At 58.1% G+C, this 18,089-nt stretch overlaps 1 protein-coding gene across 1 annotated transcript; it reads left to right on the plus strand.

Annotated features, from left to right (window-relative positions):
• Positions 1 to 701: 701 nt before the first annotated feature.
• Positions 702 to 17,074, plus strand: FIGNL2 (fidgetin like 2). The gene is made up of 2 exons (XM_032204681.1): positions 702 to 764; positions 14,496 to 17,074. Exon 2 carries the CDS (start codon positions 14,507 to 14,509, stop codon positions 16,664 to 16,666), a length of 2,160 nt encoding a protein of 719 aa, XP_032060572.1. The 5' UTR covers positions 702 to 764; positions 14,496 to 14,506; the 3' UTR covers positions 16,667 to 17,074.
• Positions 17,075 to 18,089: the final 1,015 nt, after the last annotated feature.

Here is an 18,089-nt window from a genome sequence, read left to right on the forward strand (position 1 = left end):
GGCTGGGGTGTCGGAGTGTGGGGGTGCAGGAGCTGGGGGTGCACGGGTGCTGGGTCTCTGGGGGGCAGAAGATTGGGGTGAGGGAGCACTGGGATGCTAGGGCACGGGAGGCTGGGGTGAATGGGCTGATGAGTGCTGGGGTGCTGGGGTGCAGGAGGTGGGGGTGCATGGGTGATAGGGTGCTGGGGGGTGAAATGTTGCAGTGCGTGGGTGCTGGGGTGCAGGAGGTCAGGGTGCTGGGATGGAGGGGTGCAGGATGTTGGGGTGCTGGGGCGCTGGGGTGCAGGATGTCGGGGTGAATGGGTTCAGGGACGCAATCCACTGGGGGCCAGCGATGCCCAGCAGGGTCCAACCCTCCCTCTCCACCCCCACCTTTGTGCCGAGCCACCCCCGGCCGGGCTGGGAGCCGAATCCATCCCCAACCCCTCTCCAGCACCACCCCAACTCCCTTCCCCCGTCCTCCCCTTACTCCCCCCCCAAAGCCCCCCCAACCCCCGCCGCCCCCTGGGGGCCGCTTCTCTCTCTCTCCCCCGCCCCGCTCCGCCCCAGCACCGCCCGGGGGCGGGCAGTGGGCGGCGGGCGGGGGCCCCAGCCCCAGCCCCAGCCTAGAGCCGGCCCCAGCCCCAACCCCAACCCCAGCGCCGGCCCCCAGCCCCCGCCGCCCGCGGGCCGCCCCGCATTGTCCGGGCGGCAGCGGGGCAGGATGCGGCCCCCCGCACGGCCGCCCGCCGCCGGGCTGCGTTAGGATCCGCCGGTATGAGGAGGTGAGTGGGGGGGCCCCGGGAACAGGGAGGGGGTTAAGAGGATCGAGGGGCGGCTCCTGGGAAAGCATCCCCTAATCCCGACCCCCCCCCCCCCCCCCCCTCCCCTTCTCCCACCCATCTCACCCCATCCCATCCCATCCCTCGCTCCCCCCCCCCTGCTCGGGGCCGCCCGTTCGTTTCTGGGCGGAATCAGCCGAGCTTGGGGTTTTTTTATGGGGGGGGGGAACCGGGCGAATTTGGCGCTGTTGGAGGCAGGGAGGCGGAGAGGCACCGCGCATCCTCCTCCCCCCGCTGCTCCGGCCGTTGCCCTTTTCCTCGCCTCTTCACCCCCCACCAAAATAAAATAAAATAAAATAAAAATCGGGGAGCCGCTAGGGAACGGGACGGGCTCCGGGGGGGGGTCCCGGAGGGGTCTCGGGGGGGTCCCGGCCCCAAACAATGCGCGCCCCCGCGCCGCCGCACGTCAAGCGCCCGCACCAAAACAGCCGCGGCGCTGCGAGCCCTTCCCCAAGCGCCTGCTTCAGCTTCTGGTGCTGCTTCTGCTCCCTTTTTTTTTTTTTTTTAAGTGTGCTTCTTCCACTTGGAGGACAAAAGGCTCTTGGGAGGAAAAAAAAAAAAAAAAAAGCAGAAAGGTTATTAAATAGCTTTGTAGGGTGTCCTCCAGCGCACAGCCTCCTGTTCCTGGAGACACCGAGCGCACGTTTGCATCCCGCTTCATTTCACCCCGCTGTGATAAAAATGAACGTTGCCATTAATTGGAGCCCGTGTTATTGTTATTATTATTATTTTTTTTTTTTTTTTTTTTGCAATGAGCGGATTGCAAAGGTGCCGCCGTGATTTTAGAAGAGAACTTGAGTTGCTGGTGGGCTTTGAGCCTCTGGAGAGGGTGTGTGAGCACACGAAGTACCGGCTGGGAATCGATTTGCTGGTTTCGTGCGTTGGAATCGAGGATTTCCCCGAGCTGCATCCCGGTGCCGTGGAGCCCGCGCGGCGATGACAGGGGGCTGGGGTCCGGCGCTCCCGCAGTGCCAGCACACGGCTCGTGTGCGTGGTGGCTCTGCACCAGGCATTTCTGCGGGGTGCGAGGCCCAGGAGTTGTTTATCAAATTAAACATTTGTTTTAGGTCTCTTTAGCAGAAGTGTGTTGACATTTTCTCTTCGGGGACTGCCGGGGATAATGAATGGCACATACTGTATTGTGTGCCTTGGAAAGCCTCGGGATCCTGCAATAACATAAACACCCCGGCCTGAATTCATCACAGATCTGAGCGGAATGGACTTGGTGTTTACATCAGTGATGGTTCTGAGCCGCAGCTTACATTTAAAGTTTATTATTGATTATGAAAACGTCCGTGTTAATACTTGTCAGTTGTTTTTTTTTTTTTTTTTTTTTTTAATTTTATTTTATTGCTGACAGCTGCAGTTTCACTCACGGAGCAGTAACTCGCTGCTCTCCCAAACGCTCCGCGGTTTATTTTTAAAGCTTTCACAGAGGAGAAGGAGAGGGCTCGGGGTGGGGTTTCGGCACGGCTTAGCCCGCGGAGGAGCAGCGCGCTGCCTCTCCCCTCTCACAATTAGTTTTCTTTTAACCGGGCTGCAGGGAAGGGTTTAGGCAGCCGCCTTTGTTCTCCCGCAGAGCCCCCTCCGCATTCTTTCCTTTTGCCATTATCATTTTGGTTAAACAGAAAGGCAAGTTGTGTACCATATGGATCATGTTAACAATTGCTTATCTGGAACTGGTGTTTTCTCCTCCCTCCCTTTCCCCCGGCCTTTTTCTTCCTCCTGACATCGGAGTTGGGGTTTTAACAGCATCCTCGCTTCGGTGCCGGTTCGCCACGGTCCTGTAACACAAAACGCTTGCTCTCCTCCTCCATCCTGCCAGGGCTAATTCCCCAAGTAAAAACATGGAATAAACGCCAAGAAGGCTCCGAGGCGGGTTTCACCAGGTCTTCGGAAATAAGGCAAACTCTCCAGGAGGGGCTTATTGAAAGAAACAGCAGAAATTGGTGTCTGCGTTCGTAGCTCCATGCCTCTGGTCAGCAACGTGCTTCCCCCTGCGTGGCTGGGGCTCTGTTTGCCTTTATTTGTTGATTGCCAGGAGATGATCCAGAGGATGCTTTCCGTGTTTGTACAGCCTGATACAAGCAGGGGCTGTGATTTTCACAAATGCCCACTTCGGGCTGCTCCCAGACCTGTAATTAGGCGTTCGAATAAGCGGGCTGAAAATTTGGGGTCCTCACCCCACATCCATCCAGGGGATTCGGTAGCTGCTGGAAGCCAGGCTGTTGTTTTGGGTGCCCGAATCCAGCCCCGAGGGCCTAACCTCAGGCCGGGGCAGTGCCCGTGGGGTCGCCCCATTCACCTCCTCCTCCTCCTCCATCAGAAAAGGTAAACAAAAAAGGCTCGAGGAGCCATCCCTTCCGAAGCCAGCGTCAGGTCCTGCTTCAGTGGAAGCAATTTAGGGGGAACCAAACAGTCGTGCACAGCTTTATGTTCGTCGCGATGAGATTCCTAGCGATATTTTATAAAAATTCCTGGAAAGAGGCTGGATCTGTGTGCTGTGTCTCGCGGGTGTTTGCGGATGTTTCATCCTTTTTGTATCCTCCCAGGCGAGGAGATATTCCTGAGGGTACAAATGCCCGCCACGGGTTTCTCAGCAAATGGCCAGATGTGCTCCTTCCTTCCCTTCTGTCTTTCCGCTGTCCTGGGTTTTCTGCTCCTCTGCTTTCTTCCCTGCAGACCAGTTGTGTGCAGGGGAAGGGAATGCCTCCAGCCACAGCTCCCGGCGGTGGACGCAGGGACACCGGCTTTGCCTGTGGATTCCTAAAGGGAATTTCTCCGAGATGACATTAATGCATCTGGAGAAGCGATCGTGACCCTTGCGTGAGGCTGACCCTTGCATTTATGCCATTGTAAACACTTTTCAGCTGTAGTTTTTGAGCTCCACTGATTAGATGGCTCGAAGCAGGGCTCAGCCGTGTGGCGGGGGCTGTTGGGGCGCTGCCTTTGTCATCCCGGGGCAGATCCCCGCACATCTGCCCAAATGTCAGCTGTAATTTTGCAGCGTGCAGCAGAGCTTGAGCCTCGCGGCTCAGAGCATCTCATTTGCTTGGCGCACCCCCTCCCTCTCCCCCCAGCTGCAGAAAACAGCCCCCAGCTCGGGTGCCAGCGAGGCAGAACCTTCTCTTCTAGTTTTTTTTTTATGGCAAACAAAGATGTTTTTCTCCCTCTTGGGGCGTGCTGGCCCCTCAGGCAGCTGCTAGGGTGTGAGCAGTGTGCGTGTCCCCGTGCTCCGGTGCACCGAGTTTTCCTCCTGTCCGCGCCGGCTGGGAGGAGAACCCGACTTAATGCAGGTTTTTAGCACCGTTGTCATGCCCACGCTCTAAAAACCTCGTTACCGCTGCTGCTGTGCTCGGGTTTATGGTGCTGGGCCCAAACCAGAATTTATCAGCATCAAGCAGGAAAATTCCCACTGCGGCATCAGGGAATTCCCATCTTCTCCTTCCCAGCCCTGGCAGTTCCCGGTCTGGAGGAAGGGTTTGTCCTCGTGCTGCCACCTCTGCTGTGGGTTCCCAGCATTGCTGCTTGCTGCGATCGCTGCTGGCCATCCTCTTTTTTTTGCCTCCTGCTGGTTTTTCTTTGGAAAACCTTTTTCTCCTGCTCGGGGATGGCGAGAAGGACTTGCACCCCTTTCGTGGCCGTTTTGGGGTTTCTCAGCTGCTGTGTTATTTCCCCATTAAGTGAACATTTGCAGCTCCATCCCACGGCCCCGCAGCACTTTTTCTTCTGTCTTCATCAGCAGAGGATGCTGCTGCTGGCCACCAGCTCTGCTCCGGTGCTGGCCACCGGTGCCAGGGCTCGCAGCTTCCCCTCCACGGCAGCAACAGCCTTGAGTCAGCCCCGGCTCTTCGCAGCAAAGTTTATTTTGCTGTGTAACGAGGCCGCTGTAAAGTCTTTCTCCTGGCCTTGTGGCCTGTCATCAGCTGAAGTTAATGTTGGTTAAATTGTACAGATCGCTAGCACAATTTTTCCTGCAGTGGTGCATGCCTGGGGTCGCTTATCAGCAACCCCTGATCTTTATGGGGGCCCTAATAAACCCGGCCAAGGCCTCACGGACGTTGCTGACTTACATCTGAGAGCAGGGCAGGGTGCAAATTACACGTTTTTCTCTCCAGCTGCCTTCTCCCGAGCACAGGTAACTCGATCAAGGAAAAATTGGGCGAGTTTATTACATTACAGCGATGCCGTCACAGTCTGCATTGCGGAGGTGCCCAGGGCCCCGAGCCCTGGACCAGGACCCCCCATTTTGGGTGCCATTTAGAGACCAGCCAGGAGCAGCAGAGGCGTCCCCAGGCTGCTGGGGCTGCAGTGCCCAGGCGAGTGTTTTCCTTCAAAAGAGCCACTTTTTTTTTTTTTTTTTTTCCCCCAAGAAAGTGAAAACTAATGTCAAGACAAATTGCACTTTAACCCACACTTGTCTTGCCTACAAAAAAAAAGCTGAATAATAGCTGAATAAGTGCCCCTTTCTCCTGCCCTGGCCAAACTCATAAGAGGAGGCTGTCCCTGACAAAGAATTTGCTGTGTAAATAGATGAGAGGTGCGGCAGCACCGAGCTGGGAAGGGACTCGTGGCAGCAGGGGACGCGGGAGCCTGGGTCCCCTCGTCCCCCGGCCGGTGGCTGAGCAGCTCAGCTGCTCTCGCTGTCATTAATCTCCCTTCGTGTTGCTTTAGGCCTCCGAAAGCAGCAGCAGCAGCAGCTGCCGGATGGCTTTGTCTCGTGCCTTGTCCTCTGCGGGGACGTGGCAGCTCCGTGGTGCAAGGGGACGTTGTCAGCTGGGCTTGCGGCGAGCCCCGGCTCCTCTCCTTGTTTGCCTGTCTTGTGAGGGCTGCACACAGCAACGCTGCTCTGCGAGGGAAAGGTGGAAGGGATGAGTGCAGGGGAGCAGCAGCGTGTGCTCATGATTTGGGGAACCCGCGGAGCATCCGTCTGCGTCCCGCATCCCGACGCCTCCCGGGACGTGGTGGTGTGGGTGTGAGCGGTGCTGAGGGGACCGGTGGCTGCAGAGAGGGGTAATGAAATGCCAGGGGTGATGTCCTGGGAACCTGAGCTGTGTGAGAGGTGTTGGAGAGGTTGTGAAGGGCTTGTCCCAAATGCCATGGCCAGGTCCTGCCTGCTTGGGGCATCGCTCCGTGTCCTGCTCCCCATGTCACCAGTGGTGACGCCAGGCTCCCGAGCTGACCCTGTGTGATCAAGCAGCACAAAACCCAGCACCAAAACCTTGCAGTATTCCTGCTTCTGATGCTGAGACGTGGGGATTTTCTTACCTATTCTGCATAGTTCGGTCAGATCTGGGACTACCACATCCCTGTCCCTGTCCCATCCTGTCCCTCAAGCTCCAGCCCCATCCCAGCCCCGTGCTCCAGCCGGTTCCCAGAGCATCTTCCCCTCCTCCTTCGAAATGCTGAATCAGGCCACATGTTGCAAGCATAAATCTGCTGAAACAATAACGTGCTGCGAGCGGGCTAAACCTCGTGGCCCCCGTTTGTCGGGCAGGGACTCGCCTGCTCCTCGCCTGCAGCTCCGGTGCCCAGGGGAATAAATAACAGCGCTGGGAAGGATTTTATGTGCTGAGTGGGTTTGTAGTAACCCGAGAGCGCGCTGAGGTGCCCGGCATCGGCTCCACGTGTGAATGAGCCCCAGGGGCTCCCTGCTTACCGGGGTGAGGAATGCAGGAAATGGATTTACAGGGTGGGCAGCCCTCGTGCTCGGGGCGAAGGCTGCAGCCGTGGGTCCCGACAGGAGGAGGAGGATGTTGGTGCTGGCTGGGAGCTGAGGAATTGGGCAGCGAGGAGGGGACAGGGATGTGGCAGCCGAGCTGGATGCGAGAGGCGCGTGGGGCTGTGGGTGGCAGAGCTGCTGGTGCAAGCAGCACAGCTTCCCGCCTGTTATTTTGGCCTTTTCTCACCTGCACCTTACAGTTTTATCTTACTCTTTGCAGCTTCACCCTTATAAAACAGCCAAGTGCCAGCAAGGTGAAAATAAAGGATATTTCCACCCCCCTTAGGTGTTGCGGGTGCTTGGAGTGGATGGAGAGTGACGTCCCCGTAGTGTGATGCGGGTGTGCTGGTGGGCAGCACTGGCAGAGGGCTGGCGATGTGGAGACGTTTGCACCTTCATCTTCCTCATCCTCAGCTCCAAGCTGTGCAGTGGGGCAGGGCTCAGATCCCGGGGGGGCAGCAGGGCTGGGGTCAGAGCGTGGCCGTTGGTCGCCCGAGCCAGGTATGTGCTCCAGAAATAACGCAATTATGGATCTGACCTTGGGCTGTTCATATCCTCCTCGTACAAGGTGATTACTTTTTAATGAGTGGCTGCTGAAAAGGGAGGAAAATGAATTATTTCTGCCCTAGGATTAGCTCTCGGAGACAGGCCCGGCGCTGCCCGATCGATGCGCTCTCGGAGGCTGCGTGGAGCCAGCGCGGCTCAAAACTTCGCCCCAATTTCCCAGCACCGGGGAGCGTCGATGCCTTCACTCTGAGGCTGCCATCGGGGTTGGGGGTGAAGCCTCCCCAGGGATGTAGCAGGGTCTGGAGCAGCAATTTTCAGTCTCCTGGTGTTTAGGCTGGACCTGCCATCCCCCAGAGCTCCTGTTTTTGGAGGTGAATTCCCAACTCGTTGTTGTTTAACCTATTTTTGTTTTTGAGCAGGAATGCACAAACGTGTAATAACTAGCAGAGGTGCTCGTACCCTGCTTTAACGATAAGGCAAATAACTGTGCAAGAAGTTTTAGGAGCTGTAGGAGCTCCGAGTGCAGCACATGGGTCCCCAAAGTCAGTGTCCGTCCGTCCATCCCTGCAAGCAGAGGGGAGATGCAGCCTCCGGCCTGGATGAGGGCAGCGGTGTCAGCAAAGAAAGCAGCCCAAAAAGGGAACTTCTGGAAAATCCATTAGTGAATGGAGTGCAGGAGGGACCTCTGCTTTTCAGGCTGCTGGGGCGGTGTTTAAAAAAGAATCAGCGAGTCAAAAGGCTTGTGAAAACAAAAGGCACCGAGAGGCCTCCCCCAAGGCGCTGCGCGAGCGGGGCTGGACGCGTTGCGGGTGCGTGATGCTCTGGGAAGCACGGGAAGGTGTTAAACAGGGGCTGGGGCTGGGGTCTGCCTTCCTGCCAGGCACAGAACGGGGGCACAAGGGGACCGAGAGGATGGAGATGCAGCGGTAAAAAGAGGGGTTTTTTGCTCAATTCCCCCCGGAGCGCGCTGCCTGGGGAAGGCACCGAGGCAGAAAATACAACCGCGTTTCTAAAGGCGCTGGATGGGGCAGGGAGGCTATCCAGAATTAGAGTTAATTAAGATTGATTTGTTCCGTGGAGGATATGAGCTGGAGCGTTACAGCTACCGCTGCGACAGGCTCCGGTGCACGCGGCAAATTATCTCCCTGCTGCAGCCCCGCTCCCGCTTCCTCCACAGCCTCCAGCCACGACCTGGCTGCAGCCGAGATATTGGAGCAGATAGAGCAGGAGGGGGACCTGGGGCTGGTGGCTCCTGGCTTGGCTTTGCCCCCCGGGGGAGTTCGTTATTGGAGCTGCAGCGTGAAAAATACCCGGGGAGGAGAGGTCCTGGGCTGGGTGAAGGGACTCTGGGTGCCACAGTGTCCAAAATTTCTCAGTGCTTGTGGGAAAACAAAACGTAGCTGTGATGCTTTCTTCTTGCAAAGGGAAATACTGAAAATCGCCCTCAATCTTTTGGGTTTCACGCACATATCCGGGCTCACAGGCCGCAGAGGATCTGTCTGAGGCTTGGGTGCGTGCATGGTGCTGGGCACAAAGCAAACCGTGGCTCCCTGGGTGCAGCAGCACAGATCCTTGCTGTAAACCTTCCTCCCCTTGGTATTTATAGATGCAAAAAGAAAATCTGGGCCTTGAGCTGGCCCATGACAGGTTGAGCTGTGTCAGCCAGCAGCATCACATGTATTAGGGCCCAGTGGGGACCACGACTGTGCCCGTGCTGCTCCCTCCTTGTGCCAGCCTCTGGGCTTTGCCACTTGCAAGCTGGGGATTTGTAGCCTGCAAAATCCCTCCGGGGGCTCTGTCAGCCTCTGGGAATTCCCGGAACCCATAACCATGGCACAGCACGAGAACAGCTGCTGGCCCTGTGCCACTGCTTGCATGAGCACCGCGTCCTGATCCCAGCACCAAAACCCACTTCTGCTCCGTGTGGGACTGCGCACAGCAAGAATTATTCCCCCTTCACATCCGTGGCAGCAGAGCAGAGACCCAGAGCTGCATCCAGCCCCATTACACTTCTGCTTTGCTCCTCGTGGTGCAGCGAGGATCCCACAAACCAGGAGGGTCCCACGGTGCTGCTGCTGCTGCTGGCACCATGGAGCCGTGGCAGGAAGGGAAGAATCACGCAGGGTGCGTTGCATCCACGATGCCTTTCACTGCACCCTTCTTTTGGGATGACAGGGGGATGCGGCACGTCCTGATGTCTTTCAGCAAGTGGCTTTGAATGGGATGAGGTCAGGACATGAAGCTCTTCAGAGCAGCTTCGTCTTCAGTGGCAGCACCTCGCTGAGCGCCTTCTGGAGCAGCGGAGCAGGAGGTGGCAGAAAGATGCCTCTGGACCATATCCCGACATCTTCCCATTGACCCCACAAACCTGCAGGGCCAAAACCCAAAACCGGGTGCTCCAGGGGCATGCTCACCACCCTCCCTTGTTATGCAGATCGCATGCAAATTGGGTCCGTTTGACCTCCTGACCTTTTTATGGGGCCACGTCTGCTTGGGGAAATTGTTCTGCTGATTAGAAATGGATTTTCCTCTCTAATGTAATCCTTGGAAAATGGGCTGGGCCCAACGTGCTGCAGCCAAGCCCGGCCCTGGGGAGCTCGCCTGGCATCAAGGAATGAAATTTTGGGGCAGGCCTTCAGTCCCAGAAGGGACCTGAGCAGCACCCATGGGCCACGGCCCCGTTCTCCAGGGTTTCTCCTGCACCTTGAGCACCCGCCCAGAGACCACCTCAGGGGACAGCAGGCTTTGATGACCTAAATGCTCAACGAAGCTTTTACTGAAAACCTCCTTCCTACCTGGGAACTCTCCTTCAAGCAAGGATCTACTGGGAGGTCACAGCTGAAATGTCTCCCCCATGAACTTCCTATGGAAAACGAGGTCTTTTAGGGCAGGCGAGCATCTGCGGGATGAGAAGCAACGTCTGGGGGAGGCAATGAAATTCCTCAATCCACTTATTGAACCAGCCTGTTATTAATAACATCCCGATTTTGCTGCCCATACCCCTGGTTCTGGGGATTCCCGGGGCACCCCACGCGTCCGGTTTCCTCCCGTGACATTTAGCGGCGAGTTTCGGGTCCTGCCTTGACAGATGGGTGATGCTCAGCTGCTGCCAGGCCGAGCGGACACGTATTAATTTTTCATTTGCTGGATGGGTCGTGGAGCAGCACAGATGGGCTGTGGCCCATTGGCCGGTCTCCGTTTCGTCCTGATGTCCAGCTGCTCTGCACTTGATATACGAGTGGGCAGCGTGGATGGTCCAGCCTGGGGCTGGCGGGGGTCCCTGCCCCGCTGCTTGGCCTGGCGTGGACCCACCAGGGCATGGAGATGACCGGGATCTGGCTGAAAGGCGTTTATCAGCGTGCAGAAATGTAGCTGGGATCTACAGCATCGATGCTAAAAGGTTTCTCGGGTCCATAGCGGGTGTCATAATTCTCATTTATTGCCGGGATCTGTCTCGCCCTAACGCCGTGGCGCTCTGCCTACGCTGCGGTTGTAAGACAGGGGTGAGCCAACCCAGGGCGAGCTCCTCGCAGCAGCAGCCAAAAAAGATCATCAGGAAATGCCTCATTTAAAAGAAATACAGTCGTTCCTGCGGCCTCCCGCGCGCTGGGCTGAATCGGGAAAGTCTGTTCTCCCTTCCTGCATTTTTTTTTCCGCCTCGCCTTTCGCCTCGAAGCTCTTCGTGCTGCTCAGCCTCCAGCGGAGCAGCGCGTCTCCTGCAGCTCCGAGCAGCAAAGCGCTGAACCGTGGCCGAAAACCCAACGGCCATCCGAGTGCTGAGGCACGCTGCAAGACCCGGAGTGTCTCTACACAGACACAAACCCCTCTCGGTGCTGCAAATCCAGCTGCAAAGTGGAGCTGTCGGCTCGGGGGGGTCCAGGTTCTTGTCTGGATGCAGCGCTGGGTGCTGATAGCAAAATCCCACATGGCAAACCCGTGCAGCTGGTAGAAGAGATCTGTGTTAGCAGCATTCGTAAGGGCTGTGGGAAGTGTTTGGTGAGGGGTGGGCTGAGAAATGAGACCCCCCCGCAGCTGGTTTTGCTCCCTCTGGGCCCAAAGTTTTCAGGTGGGGGACTTAAAGCCCAGGCAGGCTCAGGACAAGAAGCTGCTGCGGACGGTGCAGCGATAATGAAACTACCCAGAGTCTTTTTCAAAAGCACAGATCCTCCACGACCGAGGAGCCCTCGGCAGATGAACCAGGAAGGCAGCAGCAGGATGAGCAAAACCCAGCAGGAACGGCTGAGCAGAGCAAGGGGGAAACTGAGGCACGGCCAGCACTTTCAGGGCTGGGGCTGCTCCTGTGTGGCTCTTGGCTGGGTTTAAACCCCAGCTTGAGCACTTCCTCAGCTCAAACCAGTTTGCTCCATGTTCTCTGCCCCCTTCTTTGCCATCCAAATCCCTTCGACCCCTCGCTGATCCCTTGGGGGAGAGCTGCTTGCTGCTGCCACCAGCGCGCGCTGCCTCGTGTCATTCGCCCGCGTTGGCTTTGCATCCAATTTTTATGCATGAGCATCAGCAACGCCTGCGTGTGCACACAAGCACGGCACGCACACGCCTCCTTTACACCCACAGCATCCGTGCCTCCGCCGCTTGCTGCGCGCACGAGGGCTGTGGGTGCTGGCCGTGCCGTGGCCGCCCCGCGAGCCTCCAACAAAGGCAGCCACACCAGGACGATGCTGGGGAGCCCGGCGTGGCCAAAGCTTCATGGCTGGCCCTCAAATCGCTCGCTCTGAGCTTTCCTTGGGGGTGGGACAGCGTCGGGGAGCGCACCCCGTCCCCAAGGCCGAGCGGTTGGACACCCTTGGCGGTGCGCCCCGGTTGTGCGCGGCTAAAAAGCCCCCTAACAAAAGCCCAGTTCAGAGTTGCTGCTGAATAGATTAACAAGATTTCCATAATTAGGGCGGGAGGGAACAATAGGATTCTCCCCTGCCCAGCCCCCCCTCCCCGCCTTTGTCTTGCGCTTTAGATAATGGGCCAGCAGCGAGGGTGGGAACCGGCCGTGCCATTTGGTCACTGGACAGTAATTTTCTCACACTGCCAAGGGGAGCATTGAAACATCTGTCCCGCTCTGAGAGCTCATTCACGTTACATTGCAGCCCCCTGACAACTTCTCCGGGGCCTGCCAGCCCTCCCCCTTCGCCGGGCGGTCAGGTTTTTAAGGGTGTGATGGGGTTTTCGCTCGGTTTTACGTCTCCCGACTGCAGCTCATGTTTAAAGGGGTCAGATGGAAGCGGTTTTCGGTCTTTTCACGCTCTTGTTTGCTTTTCTCGCTGCAGCGGTGCCCTGAACGTCTCCTGCTGGCAGCAGCGCAGATGCACGGCTGTGTTGATGTGCCCAGGGAGACCCCCAGACCCCCCTTGCCCCTTTTTCTCACCGCTGCTTTGCCGCGAGGCTCAGTGCTGGGGATGGATCTGGAAGACCAGCCCCGGCCACCACCACGCGGTGACATTGGGCTGCCAGCCACCAGCCTCGGGGTCACTTTAGGCATCCAAAAATTCCTTGCTCTTTGCCTGCTTTTAGACACCCAGCTCTTAGCTGGCATCCAAAGGCTTCAGGTGCTGGCATCAGCCCATGCTATGGGGAAAAAAAGCAGAGCAATGCTCGGAGAAATAACCCAGAGACTGTGCTCATCCTCGTTGGGGTGTTTTTGTGGGAAATTAAGCTAGCACTGCCCAGATTTGTGAGTTGCACCCCAGTTTTGGGTTTGTACCTGGCTCCTGGTGCAGCTGCAGTCCCTGGATTTGCATCCCCAGTGTGTCCCCCCCAGACCCGTGCCCCTGCCTTTGCAGATGCGTTTTGCTGCCCTGGGTTTCCAGCACAGAGGGGCTGCTGCGTGGCTTGGCATGTGCCAGAGCCACTCTGAGCACCCATGGGATCTCACCGCTGGAAGCTCTTTTGGGCCAGAAACAGCTTTTTCTTGCAGTTTGGCAACACGCTGGGATCCTGACCTAGAAAGGGGTTTCCTGGCTGGTGTCACAGCGTGGAACAAGGATGGAAACTCCTGGTGCTTTAGTGTCCTCCAAGAAAAATTATGTGTATATAATGTTTTGTTCCTCACCCCAAACCTCATTTTTCCTTTTAATAGCTTCTTCGTGCCTTTTGCTCCCAGCCAGAGGGGAAAGGTCCCCCTTGGCCGCCACCACCTCTCTCTGCCCAGCCAGAGCCCATGTACAGCTCGGGGAAAATCTGCTGCGGGAGCAAAGGTTTATTGGAAAGCGTTCTCCTTTGTGCTCATTAAAAAGGGCCCTTTCCCGCAGGCTGTCTTGGCTGTCTCTGTCTGAACGTTTATCTATCGGTAGCACTTTAATAATGGCAAGTAAATGCAGGGAGGATGCCGGATAAAGCCACGCAAAGCCGCCATTTAAATCCTCTTGTGTAAGTTTGATATCCAAAGTGGAAGTACAAATGCCATATAAGTCAATTAAAGCATTAAGTAATCTAATTGTGCTGTGGTCACAAAGTGGCTTAAAGGCTGAGCACGGCGGTGAATGGTGCGCGAGGGCCCTCCCGCTCCCGCTGCAGCCGTCCCTGCGGCTTTGTGCAGGAGGGCAGGGGGGCTGCTGGGGGGGCGCGGGGGACCCGCACGCAGATAACAATGGGGCACGCCGCCGTGGCAGGGCTGGGTGCTGGCCGTCGCTTTTCTGTCTTCCCCTTTGCCGAAAAATGTTGCCAGCAGGCAGCGGTGCGAGCGGCAGAGCAGAGGGATGCTGGCGAGGCTTGTGCTCAGCCCAGGTGGAAGGGCTGCTTCCCACGTGCGTGTGCAAGCGTGCAATGCAAGCCCCCAGGCCCCGGCCACCTTGGAAAGCTGGAATTTGCACGGCTCCCACCCGGGCTTTGTTCCTTGGGCAGGAGCCGTGCTGGATGCACGGGGCTGCGTGGAGCTGCTCGCATTGTCTGCGCTTTACCCCAGCCCTCTTCGTGCTATTAATATGCGAAACACTATCAATGTGCTATTAATACTACGTGCGTTATAATTATCACGAGTGCCTTAGTATGCTATTAAAGCTGGCTTTGCAGTGGCCGGCCAGTTCACGGCTTCTGGGCCCTGGAAAATAAAGGGAGCAAGCCCCAGCTTGGGGAGAGGGACGCAGGGGCTGGAGCTGCCGGTGGGCTTTTGGAGGTGGAGGTGGGCGTCCCGAGGGCATGGGCTGGTGCCGTGGCTGTCACATTCTGTTGGGTGACGTGTTTTGTTGCTGGTAGTCGGGGGTGATTTCATCACTGGTGCAAGATTTTTGCGTTGGTTGTGCAAGATTTTTACATTAGTTGATGCAAGAGGGTGGTCGAGGGGCTTTTCTCATGGGAGGTGCATAATTCAGAGCATACGTTTGGAGCTGGGGGGTGCAAAGTGGTCCAGATGGACAGCGTGGTACAGTGGGGTTTGGGTGCAGAGAGGTGCTCGTCCTTCTATCGTTGGTCTCACCCTACCTCCGCCCTGTGTCCCACAGGTCTGTCGAAGATGCACTGGTCACCAGAGCATGCCCAGTCCCTGAACCAGTGGCCGGAGCAGCACCTCGACGTCTCCTCCACCACCTCCTCGCCAGCCCACAAGTCCGACCTGTACCCCAGCACCCGCCAGCGCTTCAACTACGCCTGGGCCAACGACGACATCTCGGCCCTCACCGCCTCCAACCTCCTCAAGAGGTACGCCGAGAAGTACTCGGGGGTGCTGGATGCGCCCTACGAGCGCCCGGCGCTGAGCGGCTACGGGGATGGCGCCTTCGGGCCGGTTAACGGGCAGAAGGGGGACGGGGAGCCCTGGCCCGTGCCACACGGCTCCGACGGCGCCTACCCGCTGACCCCCATCCACGATGGCCTCCCCGGTGCCAAGGCGGTGGTGCCACCCGCCGTCCCCGCCGGCAGCGCGCCGCTGGGGCTCGGCGGCTCCCCGGTGGTGTCCGCCAACCTCGCCGATCCCATCTACCCCGGGAACTCGTGCGGAGGAGCGGCCGGCTCCGGCGGGCTGGGCTCGTCTCAGGAGTACCCCGCAGGCTACGGCGGCACCTACTTGCCCTCTGGCTACTGCGCCCAGCCCAGCACAGCACTTGCCCCCCCGCACCCGCCCGCCCTGCACGGCTCGGGGCTCCTGCAGCCCACGCACCCCTCGTCCGCCTTGGTGCCGGGCTACGGCTCCTCCGGCCCCGTCTACAACTACGCCTCGGGCAGCTACGCGCCGCAGCCGGGCTACGGGGCCATCCACCCGCCCCATCCCTCTGCCTCCTACCTGCCCTCGGGCATCGCAGCGCCCACCCCGCTCCCGGCCCCGCCGCCTGCTGCCCGCCCGCCTGTGGTGCCGGCGTACGGCTACCAAGGGGCCGGCTTGGCCCCGCTGGCCGTGCCACCCCTGGGCACCGAGGCGGCGGGCGCCCTGAAGAGGAAAGCCTTCGATATCTCCGGCGGGGAGGACGAGGCAGAGGGCAGGTATCGGAAATACAGCTACGAGCAGCCAAAGTCCCCCTACCCCATGTCGGACAACGGCGAGTGCCGGGGCAACGGGTTCCCGAGTGCCGGCAAGAGGCCGGCGGGAGCGGGGAGCACCGAGGAGCACAGCAGCAAGTACGGTGGGCAGCCGATGAAGAGCATGGTCTCGCCACCCTATGGCACCGGGGAGGCCCCGCTACGGCCGGCGGAGCCCTTTGAGAAGTTCAGCCCCCCCCTTGCCAACGGGGAGCGGGCGGCCGAGCTGGGGCCCCCCTTCCCGCTGCGGCTGCCGCCCAAGGCGCCCGTCTTCGGCAGCCCGCCGGTGGAGGAGCAGCCCAAAAACGTCGACCCGCTGGTGTTGGAGCTGGTGAACACCAAGATCGTGGAGCGCGGGCCGCCCGTGCAGTGGACGGACATCGCCGGGCAGGTCTCCGTGAAGGCCACCATCGAGGAGGAGCTGGTGTGGCCCATCCTGCGGCCCGGCGCCTACACCGGGGCGAGCCGGCCGCCCCGCACCATCCTGCTCTTCGGGCCGCGTGGCACGGGGAAAACCCTGCTGAGCCGCTGCATCTCTACCCAGCTGGGCTCCACCCTGCTGAAGCTCAGCGGCACGGCCCTGCTCTCCACCTGGAAAGCCGAAGCCGAGAAGATCCTGCAGACCGTCTTCTTCGTGGCCAAGTGCCGGCAGCCCTCGGTGGTGCTCCTCACCGAGGCGGAGTCCCTGCTGGTGGCCCAGGACAGCGGCCAGGCTGGAAACCTCAAGTCCCAGCTCCTCTCCTACCTGGACAACGTAGCTACCTCGGCCGAGCAGAACGTGGTCATCATCGGGACCACCTCGCGGCCCGGCAGCATGGACGAGGCTTCCCACCGGCGCTTCGCCAAGCGCTTCTACATCTCCCCGCCGGACAGCATCGCCCGGCGGCAGATCCTCCACCACGTGCTGGCTCAGCAGGGCTCCTGCCTGAGCGAGCGGGAGATGGCCTCCCTGGTGCAGCACACGGAGAGCTTCTCGGGCGGCGAGCTGATCCAGCTCTGCCAGCACGCCGGGGCCACCACGCTGCACGGCTTGCCGGGCCAGATCCAGCCCACCTCCTACAAGGACTTCGAGAAAGCCTTCTGCAAGGTCCGCCCCGCCACCTCGCAGAAGGAGCTGGACTTGTTCGCGGAGTGGGATAAGATGTACGGGTCCAGGCACTGACGGCGCGGCCCCCGGGGGGGTGACCGCCCGCCGCCCCCCGAACCACGCGAGCCTCCCCGGGAAGACCCGACGACAACCACCGTACCTCTTTCTCATGGTTTCTGACGTGACTGGGCTGGTTTGGTTCTTCGCTTTTTGGAAGCAGTCGCTCACTGAACTCAGGATAACCTATTTATTATTCGCCTGCCTCCCCGGGCAGCCGCTTCCAGACCAGCGACGCGATGAGCGGGGCTGGGGGCGCGCCGGGATTCGGCTTTCCGCCGATCCGATCGATGCAAGAGCCCCGTGCCTGTTCGCAGAGGCTCGGGTTTCCATCATTTTTCCTTGTTTCCAACAAAAATTGCCCGGGGCAGCGATGCCCTCGGCCCGGAGGAAGCGGCACGGGGAGGGGGGAGGCAGGGGGGGATCGCAGAACCCAGGGGTTTGGAGTAAAATGCTGTAGATTGTTTAATATACTAGACTTTGTTTTTATTTTTGTAAGGTATGTAGTATTTTTTTGTTTTTCTTTTTAACTACTCAGGAAAAGAATTACCTCAGAAAAAAAAGAAAAAAAAAGAATGTGTTTTTAAAAACTCTTTTTATCTTCTCAGAAAAGGAAAAAGAGATTTGAAGGGTTTGCAGTCTTAGGACAAAGCTGTCTTGTGCATTTGCTTCCAAAAAGGGTGACAGAAAGGCGAAAGAAAAGAAAAGAAGAAAAAAAAAAAACTTGAAGCTGTTACAAAGATGAAAGTTGAATGTATTTTGGGTGCTTTTCACATATATTATGCCATAATTTTATTTTGATTTGTTTTGTTTTGTTTTTGTTAACATTGTTATTGTAGTGTTTGGTGGAGTAACGTGTCTTCGACGGAAGGAGTGCTAGTGCCGTAGTTTGAGAGCTGTCGCCAGCACCGCTTTTTGGATAAACCTCAGCTCGCCTCCCCCCTTTGGCCTCCGTCACCACCCCGTCGGCCTCGTGGGCTGGTGGGGTTTTTGGGTTCAAAAGTCATTTTTTTAGCGCTACGTCTTGCGCTTGGGAGGCAAACTCCCCCCCCCCCCGAACCTCAGGGTCTGCGCTCGCAGAGCAGGAAAAGCCTCGGTGGGGGCGCGGGGCCGAGCGGCGGCTTCACCCTCCCAGTGCTCAGGATGCCAAAGGAGCCAGCTTTTGGGGGGGTTCCCCAGTTTTTTTGCAGTTTCCCACTGAAGCACACGCGTGCAAAGGGCATTACCGGGGAGGCCGGCGCCGGGCTGCTCCGGGAGCCGCCTCCTCCCCATCGCCTCCAAAAAGTGGTACTGGGTTCCTGAAGACTTTTTATTATTATTATTATCATATTTGACTTTGTACACTCTCTGTAACCACTTCTACCTCATTTTGCAACATATTGTACATGAAAGTATTTAATTCATGTCTTATTGATGTCTGAAAAAAAAAAAGAAATGCTTT

This window comes from Aythya fuligula, chromosome 29 (genome assembly GCF_009819795.1).
Source record: "Aythya fuligula isolate bAytFul2 chromosome 29, bAytFul2.pri, whole genome shotgun sequence".
Taxonomy (NCBI): domain Eukaryota; kingdom Metazoa; phylum Chordata; class Aves; order Anseriformes; family Anatidae; genus Aythya; species Aythya fuligula.